The 15370-nt window shown below is 42.0% G+C and overlaps 1 protein-coding gene across 2 annotated transcripts; it reads left to right on the forward strand.

The window, feature by feature from the left end:
* The first annotated feature begins 41 nt into the window (after nt 1–41).
* Nucleotides 42–14209, forward strand: VNN2 (vanin 2). 2 transcript variants are annotated; one of them, XM_001925374.5, is made up of 10 exons: nt 42–250; nt 4684–4931; nt 5338–5447; nt 6061–6291; nt 6412–6542; nt 7078–7270; nt 8958–9246; nt 10460–10833; nt 12397–12567; nt 13782–14209. In XM_001925374.5, the coding sequence occupies exons 4-10, from the start codon at nt 6079–6081 to the stop codon at nt 13974–13976; spliced, it is 1566 nt and encodes a 521-aa protein (XP_001925409.3). In that variant the 5' UTR covers nt 42–250; nt 4684–4931; nt 5338–5447; nt 6061–6078; the 3' UTR covers nt 13977–14209. The 2 variants fall into 2 exon arrangements, with proteins under 2 accessions (XP_001925409.3, XP_084872134.1); XM_085016008.1 differs by lacking the exons at nt 42–250; nt 4684–4931 and having other exon boundaries at nt 5282–5447.
* The last annotated feature ends 1161 nt before the right edge of the window (nt 14210–15370 follow it).

Below are 15370 nucleotides of genomic sequence, written 5' to 3' on the forward strand. Positions count from 1 at the left end.
TTTTTGTTTTGTTTTGTTTTTGTTTTTTGACCACCCCTTAGCATATGGAGTTCCTGGGCCAGGGATCAGACCAAGCCTTGGTTTCGACCTGCACTACAGCTGGGACAACACTTGATCCTTAACCCACTGTGCTGGGCTAGGGATCAAACCTGCATCCCAGAGCTCCAGAGATGCTGCCGATCCCATTGCGCCAAAGGAGGAACTCCTACTTGTGTTAAACGTACCCTCTCATATCTAGCTGGCTGAAGAGGTGGGTAATTAATATTGACATAGCCAACTAATTTTCATTAAGTACAATTAATAAATGAGAAGTGAAAAAGCAGATATATTTTATTTATATACAATCACAGCAAAATTTAAAGTTTCTGTTTATTAATTTTTTGCAAACATAATACTGATATTTTCCCTTCTTACACTTTTAGAACTTAAGTGAGGAGTTCCTGTCGTGGATCAGTGGTTAACGAATCCGACTAGGAACCACGACGGGAATTTCTATATATTTGTGTTTTAAATGTAACAAAGATGCCCAGTTTAAACTCTTTTTCTTTTTTTAAATGAGCCTGAATGTAGAATATAATAAATAAGCGGTATCTTTTATGTTACAATCATATTGCAACCTGTACATACATGACATATAGACTAATCCAAAGGAAAAATAAAAAGGGCAAATAAACTCCCAAATTCTCTAACTAACTTTAAAAAAGGTTTTTAAAGTTAGTGGCAGGTTCAATCCCTGGCCTCGCTCAGTGGGTTAAGGATCTGGCGTTGCCGTGAGCTGTGGTGTAGGTGGCAGACACGCTTGGATCCCTCATTGCTGTGGCTGTGGCATAGGCCAGCGACTACAGCTCTGATTAGACCCCTGGTCTGGGAACCTCCTTATGCCTCAGGTGCGTCCCTAAAAAAACAAAACAAAACAAAACAAAAAAGAACGTAAGTGAAATGAATGGTTTTATTCATTTCCTCTGTTGTTTTCTGTTCTATTCTCACTGTAAATGATTTGCTTTTGCCTTTTTTATTTACTTTTCTGATAAAGATCAGAGTTACCTGGTTATTGTTGAGTTCATTCCTAAGAGCCGTGTCCAGCTTCTAGATCTGGAACATGAATGGTGTTCCCTTGGAGTTCCCTGGTGGCCTGGCTGTTAAGGATCCAGCGTTGTTACTACTATGGTGTGGGTTTGATCCTGGCCCGGGAATTTCCCTATGCTGCAGGCACAGCCAAAAAAAAAAAAAGGAAGACCTGCCCACACTTCATTCCTGCAGCTGGTGAATTTGTCTTAACAGCTCTTAGGACTTTGGTTTTTGATTAGTTGACTCAGAAGAGCAAGAACTCCCAGATACTTTACATTAATTGATCTTCCATATAAACAAATTCCACTTACGAAAGCATAAGACTCGGATTCTGGGTGGACAAAGAAGAGAAATACAGGCTTCAGTTTTCTTTTCTGTCCTTGCATAGAATCATTTTGGTTAATGACCCGGCCCACAAGAAACCGAGGAAGCAACTCAAAGAGATTCTTCCTACACTGGAACCTCTAAATTCTCCACAAACATTTACCTGTTCTCTTCCAGAACAGGAAACAAGAGGATGCAGGAGGTCCTGTGACCCAGCCCTCCCACTCAAGAAGGGCGGGGTTGTGTTTAGGTTTTAAAGAAACTCCCAGGATGTTTTCCAGCTGTGTTCCATTTCACAACATTTCCAACAGCAACATATAAGTGACCCAGTTTCTTAAAAAGTTTGTCTGTTTTTTTGGCTGCATCATGTGAAATTTGCCTGTCCAGGGATTGAACCTGTGCCCGGGCAGCAACCAGAGCTGCTGCAGTGACAAGGAGCGATCCTTAACCCACTGTGTCACAAGGGAACTCCTTGGTAACTTGTGTGTGTGTGTGTGTGTGTGTGTGTGGTTTAAAAAAGTAGAACGATGCATGAAACAGGGAGAGCTATTGATCAGAGGGCTAATCTGTGGGTCTGCTGGGGACAAAGCCATCAAGATGGGCTCATAGAAACAGACTTTAATAATTCCAGAAGAAGCCATTCAGGTCAGATTGACATAGAAGAGAGCAAACATGAAAGGCTTTGTGGAAATCGACAGAACAGTGAGAAAATAGAAAAGGGGACAATGTGACTTGCTGGGGTCTCTTTATAAGGGCGGGAATCTCACTCATGAGTGCTTCACCTTCATGATCTAATCACCCCTTAAAGGTTCTGCCTCCTAATGCCAACACACTGAGGATCAGGTTTCAACACATGAATTTTGGAGAGGAGGTCAGGTACCCAACCATTCCGTCCATTGCACCAGCCCAGAGACATTTCAAAACTTCCTGTCGGTGAAGTCAATATACTTTTGGCAAAGTTGCATCAGAACAAAATTAAGGATTTGCAAGTGAAATCATCAAAAGGAGAACTTGTTACTGTTTTTCTTTTGAGCAAGGGGGACCCGTCAATCAGTAAGGGAACATACTATTTCAAAGGGGCTTCTGCAACTCAGCATAACCACAGTCCCGCACTTCTGAGAGCAGAAAACAGAAGGGTAGTTGGAGTCACGTGAAATTGCTGTGGTTATACATCAAAAACAGATGGCTACTGGCACCTTTCTATGACATGGCCCTTTCCATCCATTCCAGGAGCACAGGCTGTGACGAATCGTTACTCTCAGATTCTCTCTTGGCTTGGGTCGCATGACCCGTCTCAAGAGTTGAACACCCATTCAGGTTCAGAGCTGGAGAAGCGCCTCACCTGGGTGGGATATGGCACCAAAAGATGGTTCAAGTTCAGGCTGGTTCTGCTCGGGCAGCCATTTCTTTTCTCAGAGGCTGATTCGAACGAGCTTGCCAGAGACAAAGCAAGATTCCAGTGGGGCAGGGACAGAAACAGCGTTCTTTACCGCTAAGTCCTTTTTGAGCAGGTCCAGTGTCATCCTTTTTCTGGTTGACGGTTTCAAAAAAAAAAAAAAAAAAACACATTGTTTTAAAAGAAGGGCTTGGTTTTTCTGTTTTGCTTCCTTATGTTGATGCATCCTCCTCGCTGCCTATGAGGAAATGCAATCAGTGATTTTTTCCAACTCTTTGTTTCTCATCTGCTTATTATCATCTCACATCCAGGTAAGAGGCCAGAGCAGAAAGTCCTGTGGCTTGCATCTGAGCTTGAATCCAATCCTTGCTTTTCTGGGGCCTTGATGTTCTCACTGTGCCTTCCCTGCCCCACGGATGTGCGTCTGCCATGCCCAGAGCTGGGCATAACCCAGGAGTCCGTGTTCTCCACCCCAAACAGACTAGATTTGTTTACCTGAACAAGCGCAGTTCTGTGGACCTAACAATGAAGAGATAGTAAGCAGTCAGGACCAATATATTACGAAGTCGTCTCCTCTTGCTATTAATTACTGTCATGCCATCATAATCTTGCAGAGGACTTTCATGTGTCTTTTACTCTCAGAATAACTTTGCAAAAAGGAAAGAGCAGGTATGATTATCTGAACTTTTAGGTGAGAAGTAGCAGTTCAGAGAAGAGTGTAAAGCAGAAACTGCATTTCTACTCTTTGTACTTATTATAGCTGGAAGACCAAGCCCAGTGGAAGACTTTTTTTTGGGGGGGGGGGGCGGGCTGTGCCCATGGCATGCAGAAGTTCCCAGGCCAAGGACTGGACCTATGCCACAACAGTGGTGATGCTGGATCTATAACCCACTGAGCCACCAGGGAGCTGAGAATCTCGGAATACTATTTTAAGAGATGATCAGATTCATAATTAGAAACAAATATCTGAGCTATGTTTGTTTGTTTGCTTTTTAATAGTGGCTCTTTGACCAAATAATTTTGAATTGATTGTAACTTTTTTTTCTTTTTTTTTTGTCTTTTTAGGTCCACATGCTTGGCATATGGAGGTTCCCAGGCTAGGGGTCAAATAGGAGCTGAAGCTGCCAGCCACAGCCACAGCAATCAGGACCTGAGCCACATTTTCAAGCTACGCCACATCTTGTGGCAGTGCTGGATCCTTAACCCACTGAGCCAGGCCAGGGATTAAACCCAAATCCTTCATGGATACTAGTGGGGTTCTTAACTCACTGAGGGAACTCCCAGGTAATATTATTTTATAACTGAGTTAAACTAAATAAGTTAATTAAGGCTTCCTTAATCAATCACCCTTATGAGCTTAAAAATGTAAACTCTTGGTCACTTTTTTTTCCTTTTCTTTTTTTTTTGGTGTGCGGGGGGCGGGGGGAACCACACATGTGGCACATGGAAGTTCCCAAGCTAGGAGTGGAAATCGGAGCTTTAGCTGTCAGCCTATGCCACAGCCACAGCAACTCAGGATCTGAGCCACGTGTTCGACCTACACCACAGCTCATGACAAGGCTGGATTCTTAACCCACTGAGCGAGGCCAGGAACTGAACTCAGATCCTCATGGATATCAGTCGGATTTGTTTCCGCTATGCCAGGACCACCCTCCCTTTTTCCCTACATCTTATGGATCTTTCCATATTTAAACAGAAGTTTCATTTACCATCTTCTGAGTCTTCTATGCAATTATCTTTGTTACTCAGAGTCTCAGTTTTTGTGAGACAATTTGGAAATATTGCAGAGAAAGAAGGAAACTTCATCACCTTGACTTTGCATCAGAAACCATTTCCCCTTTCCCTCTCCAGCCGAAAACCCCTCATAAATAAGACACTATTTCTCCTGTTTGTAGCCACAAAGGGAGAAGAACATCCAGGAAATCTGGGGACACTAAGATGTAAAAGACAGATATGATTGTTTCTGTTCCTACCCTCCTAAAGTAAAGACTGTTGGCTCACCTTCACCAGTTTACTGAACTACTTCCAAGCAAAAGAGATGATGAAGTATGACTAACCAGTGAGATTACATCACAAGGAAGTAGCTCTCTCAACCACATCAAGTATTCATTCAGTATTTAGATTCCTCAGAGGTCTTTCTAAGGTGGGCACTTTGAATTGGGTTCCTTGCGTGATTGGGACTGGGAAAAGGAGAACTTTGATGTCTTAGGAGGTTACCAGTAGTAGCATAATGGCATGATGTCTCTGCGGGTTTTTTAAAACATATTTTAAAAAAATTCATTTTTGTGGTTATTTGACTCTAAAAGAAAGGAAAATTATGTCTTATCTGGGTTGTAACAGAGATGGTCTTTATGATCACCAGCCCCAGGAAGATACTTCTTCCCTTGTGTCTATTTCCAAGTGAAGAAAGGGAGGGAAGGAGGAGGGGAGGGAGGGAGGGGAGAGGGAGGGACAGGGAAGGGAGGAGTAGGGAAGAAGGAAGCTTAGTTCCCCGAGGCCTGGGATCCCCTAGGCAGAGGTTCTCGATGTCTTCTCCGGCCAAACACCAGGAACAGCAGCTGAAGGATACGTGTTTTGGGCACTAAGGATGCAGCAATGAGCAAAACCAGACACAACATCTCTTCTTTTTAACGAAGTGCATGTTCATCATCTTTCATAGGTAAGTCGAAGTGTTGATTTGGGTGAATTTTATCCCCAATATTTTCCTGTATTGCATTCACCTAGTAATAAATATTTAAAATGTTTTCTCCTCTTCTAAAAATAAACACAATGTAGATCATTCATCAGAACAGAAAGAAATTATTATCTAGTTTTTGTTACTTAATAAATGAAATTTGTTATGTTACCATTTTTCACATGAGAGTTCATTTAGTTACTATTGCTTTCTATTAATGAAATGGTGCAGTTGTACTCTATTTGAATTTTTTTGGAAATTTGACGTTAAATCTTATCAATAGCACATGTACAATCCTTGTGATATTTTTTGATTACATTCATGAAACTCAACTTTTTTTTTTTCCTCCAAAGTAGTCAGGCATAATATTCATGAGATTATAAAAAAAAGAGCTGGCAGTCAGGAGTTCCTGCTGTGGCCCATCATGATCGGTGGTGTCTCCACAGGTTTGATCCCTAGCCAGCACTGTGGGTTAAAATTATCTGGCAGCTGGAAAAAAAAAAAAAAAAAAAAAAAGAAAAGAAAAGAGCTGGCAGTCACATGTTACATAAATGTTTCTTCCTCTCCAAATACTACATGAATTTCACTTCTCTTGCAGAACTCACTAGACTTGGCCATGATCGCTTCCTCTTTTCAAACTACGTTAGCAGTTTTTGCCCTAATTATCCTGCATGTCCGTGCACTGGATACTTTTAAGGCTGCTGTATATGAACATGCTGTCATCCTGCCAAATGACACAAAAACACCTGTTTCTTGGGATGATGCTTTGCTCCTCATGAACAAGAATATGGATATTCTGGAGAGAGCAATTAAGCAGGCAGCTGAGCAGGTAATCTTTTATTTCTGCGAAGCATAATTTATAAGGCGGACATGAGAGCTGGTGGAAGACAGGCATGGTTAATTGTCTACCTATGTAGAGAAATAAGTTTGATTTAACTTGTTTGAACAGGGTGCTCAAATCATTGTGACTCCAGAAGATGCACTTTATGGATGGAAATTTACCAGGGAAACCATTTTTCCCTATCTGGAGGATGTCCCAGATCCTCAGAAGAACTGGATTCCATGTCAAGACCCCCGCAGGTATTTTACTTCTCCCATTTGTTCTTGCAAAAGTGCTGTGGTTTTATACATATATATATATATATATATATATATATATATATATATACACACACACACACATATCACCCCACTGTCCACTTCAGGAATTAATTACTGGTATCCATGAGGTCCTCTTCCACTTAGTTTCTAATCCCAGTAATAAATACCTTATTTATATATTTCTTTAAGTTAAAGATATTTGATTATAAATAATTATCATAGTATCTAAGAACAATTTTTAAACCTAATGAATGCCAAGATACACACACACACACACACACACACACACACATCATATATGTATACATATACATATATATATATATACATGACATTCAGGAATGATCATTTTGCTTGGTGAACATGCAAATTTTAGAGAATCACAGATATATAGGTATATATTCAATGAATAACCCCCACTATCTACTAAGCCTTGATTCCACATATAAGTGATATTACAGAGTATTTATCTTTCTCTGATTTATTGACATGTCTTAATTAAAATTTGATTTAGATTTGGTCACACACCAGTGCAAGTAAGACTCAGCTGCCTGGCCAAGAATAACTCTATCTATGTCTTGGCGAATATTGGAGACAAAAAGCCCTGTAATTCCCATGATTCCAAATGTCCTCCTAATGGCTATTATCAATACAACACCAACGTGGTATATGATTCAGAGGGAAAGCTGGTGGCACGTTACCATAAGGTAAGAGGTGGTGGGTGTGGAAGATGGAGCCTGCCAGGAGAGAGGGGGATGCTGTGTAGGGGTTAGAGCTTCATTCCTTTATTATGATGTTACTGAGTTTTTGTTTTTGTTTTTTGTCTTTTTGCCTTTTCTTGAGCTGCTCCCGTGGCATATAGAGGTTCCCAGGCTAGGGGTCGAATCGGAGCTGTAGCCATTGGCCTACCACAGCAACGTGGGATCCTAGCCAGGTCTGCGACCTACACCACAGCTCACGGCAACGCCAGATCCTTAACCCACTGAGCAAGGCCAGGGATCCACCCCACAACCTCATGATTCCTAGTCGGATTCATTAACCACTGAGCCACGACGGGAACTCCTGTTACTGAGATTTTTTTTTTTTTTTGTCTTTTTGCTATTTCTTTGGGCCGCTCCCACGGCATGTGGAGGTTCCCAGGCTAGGGGTCGAATCGGAGCTGTAGCCACTGGTCTACACCACAGCCACAGCAACACAGGATCCGAGCCGCGTCTGCAACCTACACCACAGCTCACGGCAACGCCGGATCATTAACCCACTGAGCAAGGCCAGGGATCGAACCCGAAACCTCATGGTTCCTAGTCGGATTCGTTAACCACTGAGCCACGACGGGAACTCCTGTTACTGAGATTTTTTTAAAGTGAGCAATGAAGAAAATGACATTTTAGAAAAAAAACTAATGTGAATAAAAATGTAGGCAGATATCTGTAAGAAAGAGGTTTTAGTAGTCCAGGATTGAGACAAACATTTATATATAAAACAAATGATTTTAACATTGATATAAAAGATACTAAGGTGAATGTAGACTGGATACCATTTAATATTGAAATGCCGAAAGATATTTTTACATTGTAAACATGGAAGTTAATTTCCCTGCCTGCTTTTTTTAACTCTTTTTTAAAAAATTAAAGTATAATTGATGTACAGTGTTTCAAGTGTACAGCAAAGTGATTCAGTTTTTATATATATATATATATAATATATAATATATGTACATACATTGTACATACATATATAAAAGTACATAGAGGGAGTTCCAGATATGGCTCAGGGGAAACGGATCCGACTAGTATCCATGAGGATTCGGGTTCGATCCCTGGCCTTGCTCCGTGGGTTAAGGATCCCGCATTGCTGTGGCTCTGGCGTAGGCCCGCAGCTGTAGCTCCGATTAGACCCTTAGCCTGGGAAGCTCCGTATGCCACAGGCGCGGCCCTAAAAAGACCAAAAAAAAAAAAAAAAAAAAAAAAAGAGAGAGAGAGAGAGAGGGAGCTGGCACCCTTCATCTAATAATGAATAATGAATTGCTGAAGCAGTAGATAGGATGTGAAAAAAATCACCAAGTTTGAGTCTCAGGGATTCAAAGGAAAATGCTGTATGTCTTCAGCTTTCAAGAAGCATATAGTTAGTGTTCAGGATTTATGGGGAGGATTTTGGTTCCTAATTAAAGAGGGAGAGAGAGAAGGAAGGAGGGAAGCCTAGAGAGAAAAAGAGAGAGAGACGATATTTTTTTCACAGTTTCCTTGGAAATTAACTTCCAATCACCATATTCATTCACTTTCTGTCGATTTCCTGCTGTGGAACTTTGTCAAGTCTGTTACTAACTTGGAAGGTTTTCATGTGCCATCCTTTCAATAAACAAGGCTTTCTTGGTTTCATCCTGTGCAATTGTTATAGTACCACCTCTACCATGAGCTTCAGTTTGATGTCCCTGAAAAGCCGGAGGTGGTGACTTTCAACACCCCTTTTGGAAAGTTCGGCATTTTCACGTGCTTCGATATTCTCTTCCGTGATCCTGCTGTGACGCTGGTGCAAGATTTCCACGTGGACACCATATTGTTTCCGGCAGCTTGGATGAATGTGTTGCCCCTTTTGACAGCTATTGAATTCCATTCGGCTTGGGCAATGGGCATGAGAGTTAATCTTCTTGCAGCCAACGTACATCATGTCCGCCTAAATATGACAGGTAATTCCTGACCAGATGAAGTTTGCAGATTATACTTCTAAATGCAGAGATATGTGACCTGTTGTAAGTTTGAGATTCCTTGTTGTGACATATCACGTTTGTATCCTTTCACAAAAAATAAAGGAAGGAAGGAAGAAAGGAAGGAAGAAAGGGAAGCTAGTTCTTGATTATAAACAGCTGTGGCTGGATTAAGACTTTTACAGGTATTATTTCATTTATCCTCACAACAACTTTATACTTAGGCTGAGTGTTATCATTCTAATTTTGCAGATTAGAAAACTGGGACACAAAAGATGCAAGTAACTTGTCAAAGGCCACCAGCTAGTAAGGGGCAAAGGAAAGAACTAAAGAAGATGTGCTCTAACGCTGGCAAAGGCAGAGGAGTGTATTATTAACATGTTGTGGTATAACAAATTACTCTAAAAGTGAAAATGGCTTAAAACAGCACACATTTATTATCTCACAGTTTTTGTTGGTCAGGCATTAACTGGGCTCACAGTCATCTGAAGACTTGATTGGGGCTGGCAGGTCTGCTTCCAGGATGGCTTACTCATGTGGTTATTGGTAGGGTCTCTCCCTTTCTTAGCGGCTGTTGACAGGAGACCTTCATTTCCATGGGCCTCTCCATTGGGCTGTTTGATGTATTCTCATCACATGGCAGCTGGCTTCCTCCACCGCAAGTGATGAGAGAGAGAGGGAGGGAGGGAGGGAGGGAAGGAGGGAGGGAGGGAAGGAGGGAGAGAAGAAGGAAACCTCCATTGCCCTTTATGACTAGTCACAAGCCATTATTTCTACCATAGTCTATTGATTAGGAGTATGTCACTAAGTCCCACACTCAAGATTGAAGGGAATTAAATCCTCCCATTGGAAAAGGGAGTGCTAAAGAAATTTTGGACATATTTGAAAATCAACACAGTGGAGAAAAGGAGAAAATTTTATATTACCTTCCTTACCTTTTAGGAAGTCCTGAGTACCAAGATTTTAATATTTGGTTTAATTGTATGTAATGCTAATAAATTATATTCCGAGTTTATTTGAAATGGGACCATAGGTCATGTATTTCAATCTCCTCTGGTACAAATGGGAGAAGTACTCAGGTGTTCAGTGCCTCTGCGCCGTCTCATTGTGGACTAATCATGCTACAGGACCACATGGCCAATTTTGATGGGAAACTGGCAGCTTTTTGTTTTTAAGACTTGTCTTCCCTTCACAGGCAGTGGTATCTATGCTCCACATTCTCCCAAAGTATACCATTATGACATGGAAACGGACTCGGGAAAAATCCTCCTTGCGGAGGTGGATGCGCATCCCCGCACCTCCCCGACCTACCCAACAGCCGTGAACTGGGGTGCCTACACCCTAAGCATCCAGCCGTTCCCAATACTGCAAAACTCCTTCAGGGGATTCATTTCGCGGGACGAGTTCCACTTCACAGAACTCTCTGAAAGTGCAGGAAACCTTACGGTCTGTCATAAAGAGCTCTGCTGTCATTTAAGCTACAGAATGCTAGCGAAGGAGGAGAATGAAGTGTATGTTCTAGGAGCTTTTACAGGACTTCATGGCCGAAGGAGAAGGGAGTATTGGCAGGTACTTTCAAAGGGAATGTTTGAGTATCAGTGAATTCCAGTGTGAACTTTTCTTTCTTTTTTTTTTTTTTCCAGTGTTAACTTTTTTCTTTCTTTCTCTCTCTCTTTCTTTCTTCTTCTTGTTCTTCTTTTTTTTGTTTGTTTGTTTGTCTTTTTGTCCTTTTAGGGCTGCACCCACAGCCTATGAAGTTTCCCAGGCTAGGGGTCTAATCGGAGCTGTTGCTGCTGGCCTACACCAGAGCCACAGCAATGCCAGATCCGAGCCGCATCTGCAACCTACACCATAGCTCACGGCAACGCCAGATCCTTAACCCACTGAGTGAGGCCAGGGACTGAACCCCATTGTGTCTCAAGGGGTTAAGAACCCGAATTTATCTCTGTGAGGATGCAGGTTCTATCTCTGGCCTCGATCAATGGGTTAAGTAAGGATCTGGCGCTGCCACAAGCTGCATCATAGGTCACAGATGCTGCTTGGATCTGGCATTGCTGTGGCTGTGGTGTAGGTCACTAGCTGCAGCTCTGATTTGACCCCTAGTCCAGGAACTTCCATATGCCCCAGTGCAGCTGCAGCCATTAAAAAAAGGGGGGAGGGTATAGTCAAAATTTTAATTATCCTTTTGGCTTTAGTACTGCTGTTGCCCAAAGACCTCCACTCTCTTGGGCCAGATGCCATCATCTGACATGCCAGACTAGTGGTTTAAATGTGTTACTGAGTCCAAGCTCGTTCTGCTTGCCATATGACAGGCTAAATTGAGAGATGAGTTGCTGGGGCAAGGAATAGTAACTTTATTCAGAAAGCCTGCAGACTGAAAAGATGGTGGACTAGTGTCCTAATGAATCATCTTCCCTAAGGGTTTTTTTTTGTTTTGTTTTTTTTTTTTTTTTTTTTTTTTTTTTGCTTTTTAGGGCCACACTTTTGGCATATGGAGGCCAGGGATTGAACTCACATCCTCATGGATCTTAGTCAGGTTCATCAATGGCTGAGTCATGAAGGGAACTCCCCCCCCCCTCAGGAAAACTGAGGCTCCTTTGACACTAAAGGGGGAGGGAGGTAAAGTCCTGGTTCCGGTCAGGCTGCAGAGGGGATGTGTTAATTTCTTCCTTCCTACAGCCCTTCACAGATGGCCCTGGTCAGGCTGTTTCCTGTGAGCTAAACAAAGGTATATTAGCTTAAGGCGCATTACCTGGGAGGTGGGGTTACCGGAGATGGGCCAGATTGTATAAGTTAAGCTTACAGGTAACATCCCTGGTAGCAGAAGCAAAAGAATACAAAGCTTCAATTAAAAGAGATAGATCCATCTGGACCCAGACTTGTTCTTCCCTATTACAAACCTAGTTTTCAACTAACTTCTTTCTTTCAGTCCACTAGTTAGCCAAGAAATGGGGGTTGGTTCTTAATCATTTGCTATTTCTAACAGCAAGTATTATAAGAAACATGATCCAAAGTCCATAAAGGACTTTGGATCATGTTTGGAGAAAATATTTGCTTTGCTATGAGTCAAAAATTCTAGTACAAGTAACTAGATACAAGGCATTGTATTTTTTCTGCGTCTGTTCTACACAGGTATGCACAATGTTGAAATGCAAATCTACTAATCTGACAACTTGCGGACAGCCTGTAGAAACTGCTCTGACGAGATTTGAGTTGTTCTCTCTAAGTGGTACATTTGGAACAGAGTATGTTTTTCCCGAAGTGCTCCTTACTAAAATCAATCTGGCACCTGGAAAATTTGAGGTAGGAGAATTTTAAGAGTGTCTTCTTCATTTTATCTGTCTTCTGAAGTCAGATCAAACAGGCTATGACAATGGCATCTGTTAACTTTTGCTGGGTGACAAAGTTCCTCAAAATTTCACAGCCTTACACAATACCCATTTCTTTAGCCTGTGGTGTGATTGGGCATGTGAACGGGGTGTAGCTAGAGTATTCTTTTGGACTAGAAGGGGCTCGGTTGATCTTGCTGGGGCTCATTCGTGCATCTGTCACTAGCAGGTGGGTTAGTTGGGGCTGGCTGGCTTGTGGTGGCCTGTTCATTCTATTCTTGAACAGCTAGAATGACTGGGAGCCACTCTCTTTCTGTGGTTCCCCATCTCCCAGCAAACCTGGGCTTGTTCACATGTTAGTTGAAGAAGTCCAAGAGCATGAGTGGAGACAGACACAATAGGCAAGTTCTATAACTGACTTGAAATATACCTCCTCCTTGTGGTGGGCGTGGCAAGTGTGGCAGGTGTGGCAGGTGTGGCAGTTTGCATCCCTCTCTGGGAAGCAGACAGGTTCAGCTATTCCTTCTCAGACCAGCTAAGCACATAACTGCCTCTCTCTCTAACATACTGATTTCCCTTTTTATGTTTAGGATCTTCTCAGTTTCACCAATAACTTCTAAGTGTCTTGAGGCAAAGATGTTATTTGTACTTTTCTGGCTCCTGGTTATCATGCATATAATTGGACTCAATAAATCTTTGCTACTTTTCTTTTTTCTTTTCTTTTTTTTTTCCCCTGCTTATTAGGGCCACATCTGTGGCATATGGAAATTCCCAGGCTAGAGGTTGAAACAGAGCTGCAGCTGCCAGCCTATACCACAGCCACAGCAACGCCAGATCCTTAACCCACTGATTGAAGCTGGGGATTGAACCTATGTCCTCATGGATACCATTGAGGTTCGTTATGGCTGAGCCACAATAGGAACTCTGAGATTTCTGACTTTTCATTAAGAGTTAAGGTTGATGGTTGAAACTCAATTATTGAACCTTCTAGAAGGGCCCTAGTCTTCATTACATATAAAATAGCTCTTCCCTATCTTTCCCATCTGTTCCCAACCCCAGACCCCCAACCCCTTTACCCATTAGCCTACTTGATCAGCTATGATATCTAGGATGGTTTCCACATCATGAGCCAGCTTGGAATGTATATCTTAATCAAGTTGACTTAAACTTTTCCCACTTTTTCTTTAGGTACTAAAAGATGGGCGTTTGGTAAACAAGAACGGAACATCTGAGCCTATCCTAGGAGTGTCACTGTTTGGGAGATGGTACATTAGGGATGTACCACTTTCCATCTCGGGAGGACCAGCACCTCAGCAAAAAATGTACCTGATAATTTCCGCATTATTAATGATCATAGCTTTGCAAAATATTGTCATGGTATAGGTAGGGTCCCTGCTTTGTCATATTCATTGTTGCTCCCAAGTTTACTAAGAAACTTTGTATGGCTAGATCAATTCTACAGACCAGTGATTTCCAAATATATATATTTTTTCTCATCAAGGATGATTTGTACGTCTTATGATCATTTTACCCCTTTTTGGGCTGCTTTGAAATATTGCAGTATTGCATAATGCTGTACTTGATATTTGGGTCAGATAAATGAGGATCAAATCTTGGCTCTGGCCTTATGTGCTGTGTAACTTTGTGTGTGCTTGTGTGTGTGAAAGGGAGCAGAGTAAAGAGCTATTGTAAATATAGCCATGGCCTTGGAAGAGAATAGTAGTAATGGGAACTGAGAGGCTTATAACTGAATTCCCTTTGACATTAAAGAAAACCTGAATTCATCTAGTTTTCTGTGCTCACATTGGGGTGGGGTAAGATTTGCTTTCCAATCATATGGAAGCATAAACTTATTGGAGTTTCACTGGAAACATAACCTCCAATGTTGAAGTTTCTTTTTTTTTTTTTTTTTTTTTTTTTTTGTCTTTTTGCCTTTTCTGGGGCTGCTCCCACAGCATATGGAGGTTCCCAGGCTAGGGTCGAATCAGAGCCTTAGCCGCCGGCCTACACCAGAGCCATAGCAACACGGGATTCAAGCCACATCTTCGACCTACACCACAGCTCACGGCAACGCCGGATCCTTAACCCACTGAGCAAGACCAGGGATTGAACCTGCAACCTCATGGTTCCTAGTCAGATTCGTTAACCACTGAGCTGCGATGGGAACTCCCCCAGTGTTGAAGTTTCTTAAGAATGAAAGTTGTTTTGGAGTTCCCATTGTGGCTCAGCAGTTAGCGAACCTGACTAACGTCCATGAGTATGGGGGGGGGGGGTTGATCCCTGGCCTTGCTCAATGGGTTAAGGATCTGGCATTGCTGTGAACTGTGGTGTAGGTAGAAGACACGGCTTGGGCCCCATGTTGATGAGCCATAGTCTGGTGGCTTCAGCTTCCATTGGACCCCTAGCGTGGGAACCTCTGTATGGCATGGGTTCAGCCCTAAAAAGACAGACAGACAGACAGACAGAAAGAAAGAAAGAGAAAGAAAGAAAGAAAGAGAGAGAGAGAGAGAAAGAAAGCAAGAAAGCAAGAAAGCAAGAAAGCAAGAAAGAAAGAAAGAAAGAAAGAAAGAAAGAAAGAAAGAAAGGAAGAAAGAAAGAAATTAAAAGTTATTTTGAGATGTTCTAGAAGAAATGACAACTAGTCCAGCTTCATGGGTATTCATAGCTCCAAATAGTCCTATTGGAAGCCTATGGTGTAATTTAACAGTCACAAATCCCTTAACACAAGAAATGACTGTTAATGGTAGCACTTTTTTCAACATTGCGTAGCCTGCTTT

Source organism: Sus scrofa, chromosome 1, assembly GCF_054392235.1.
Source record: "Sus scrofa isolate SSC_HxYL_T2T_F1_AM1 chromosome 1, Sscrofa_HxYL_maternal_Yorkshire_Landrace_v2.0, whole genome shotgun sequence".
NCBI classification, from domain to species: domain Eukaryota; kingdom Metazoa; phylum Chordata; class Mammalia; order Artiodactyla; family Suidae; genus Sus; species Sus scrofa.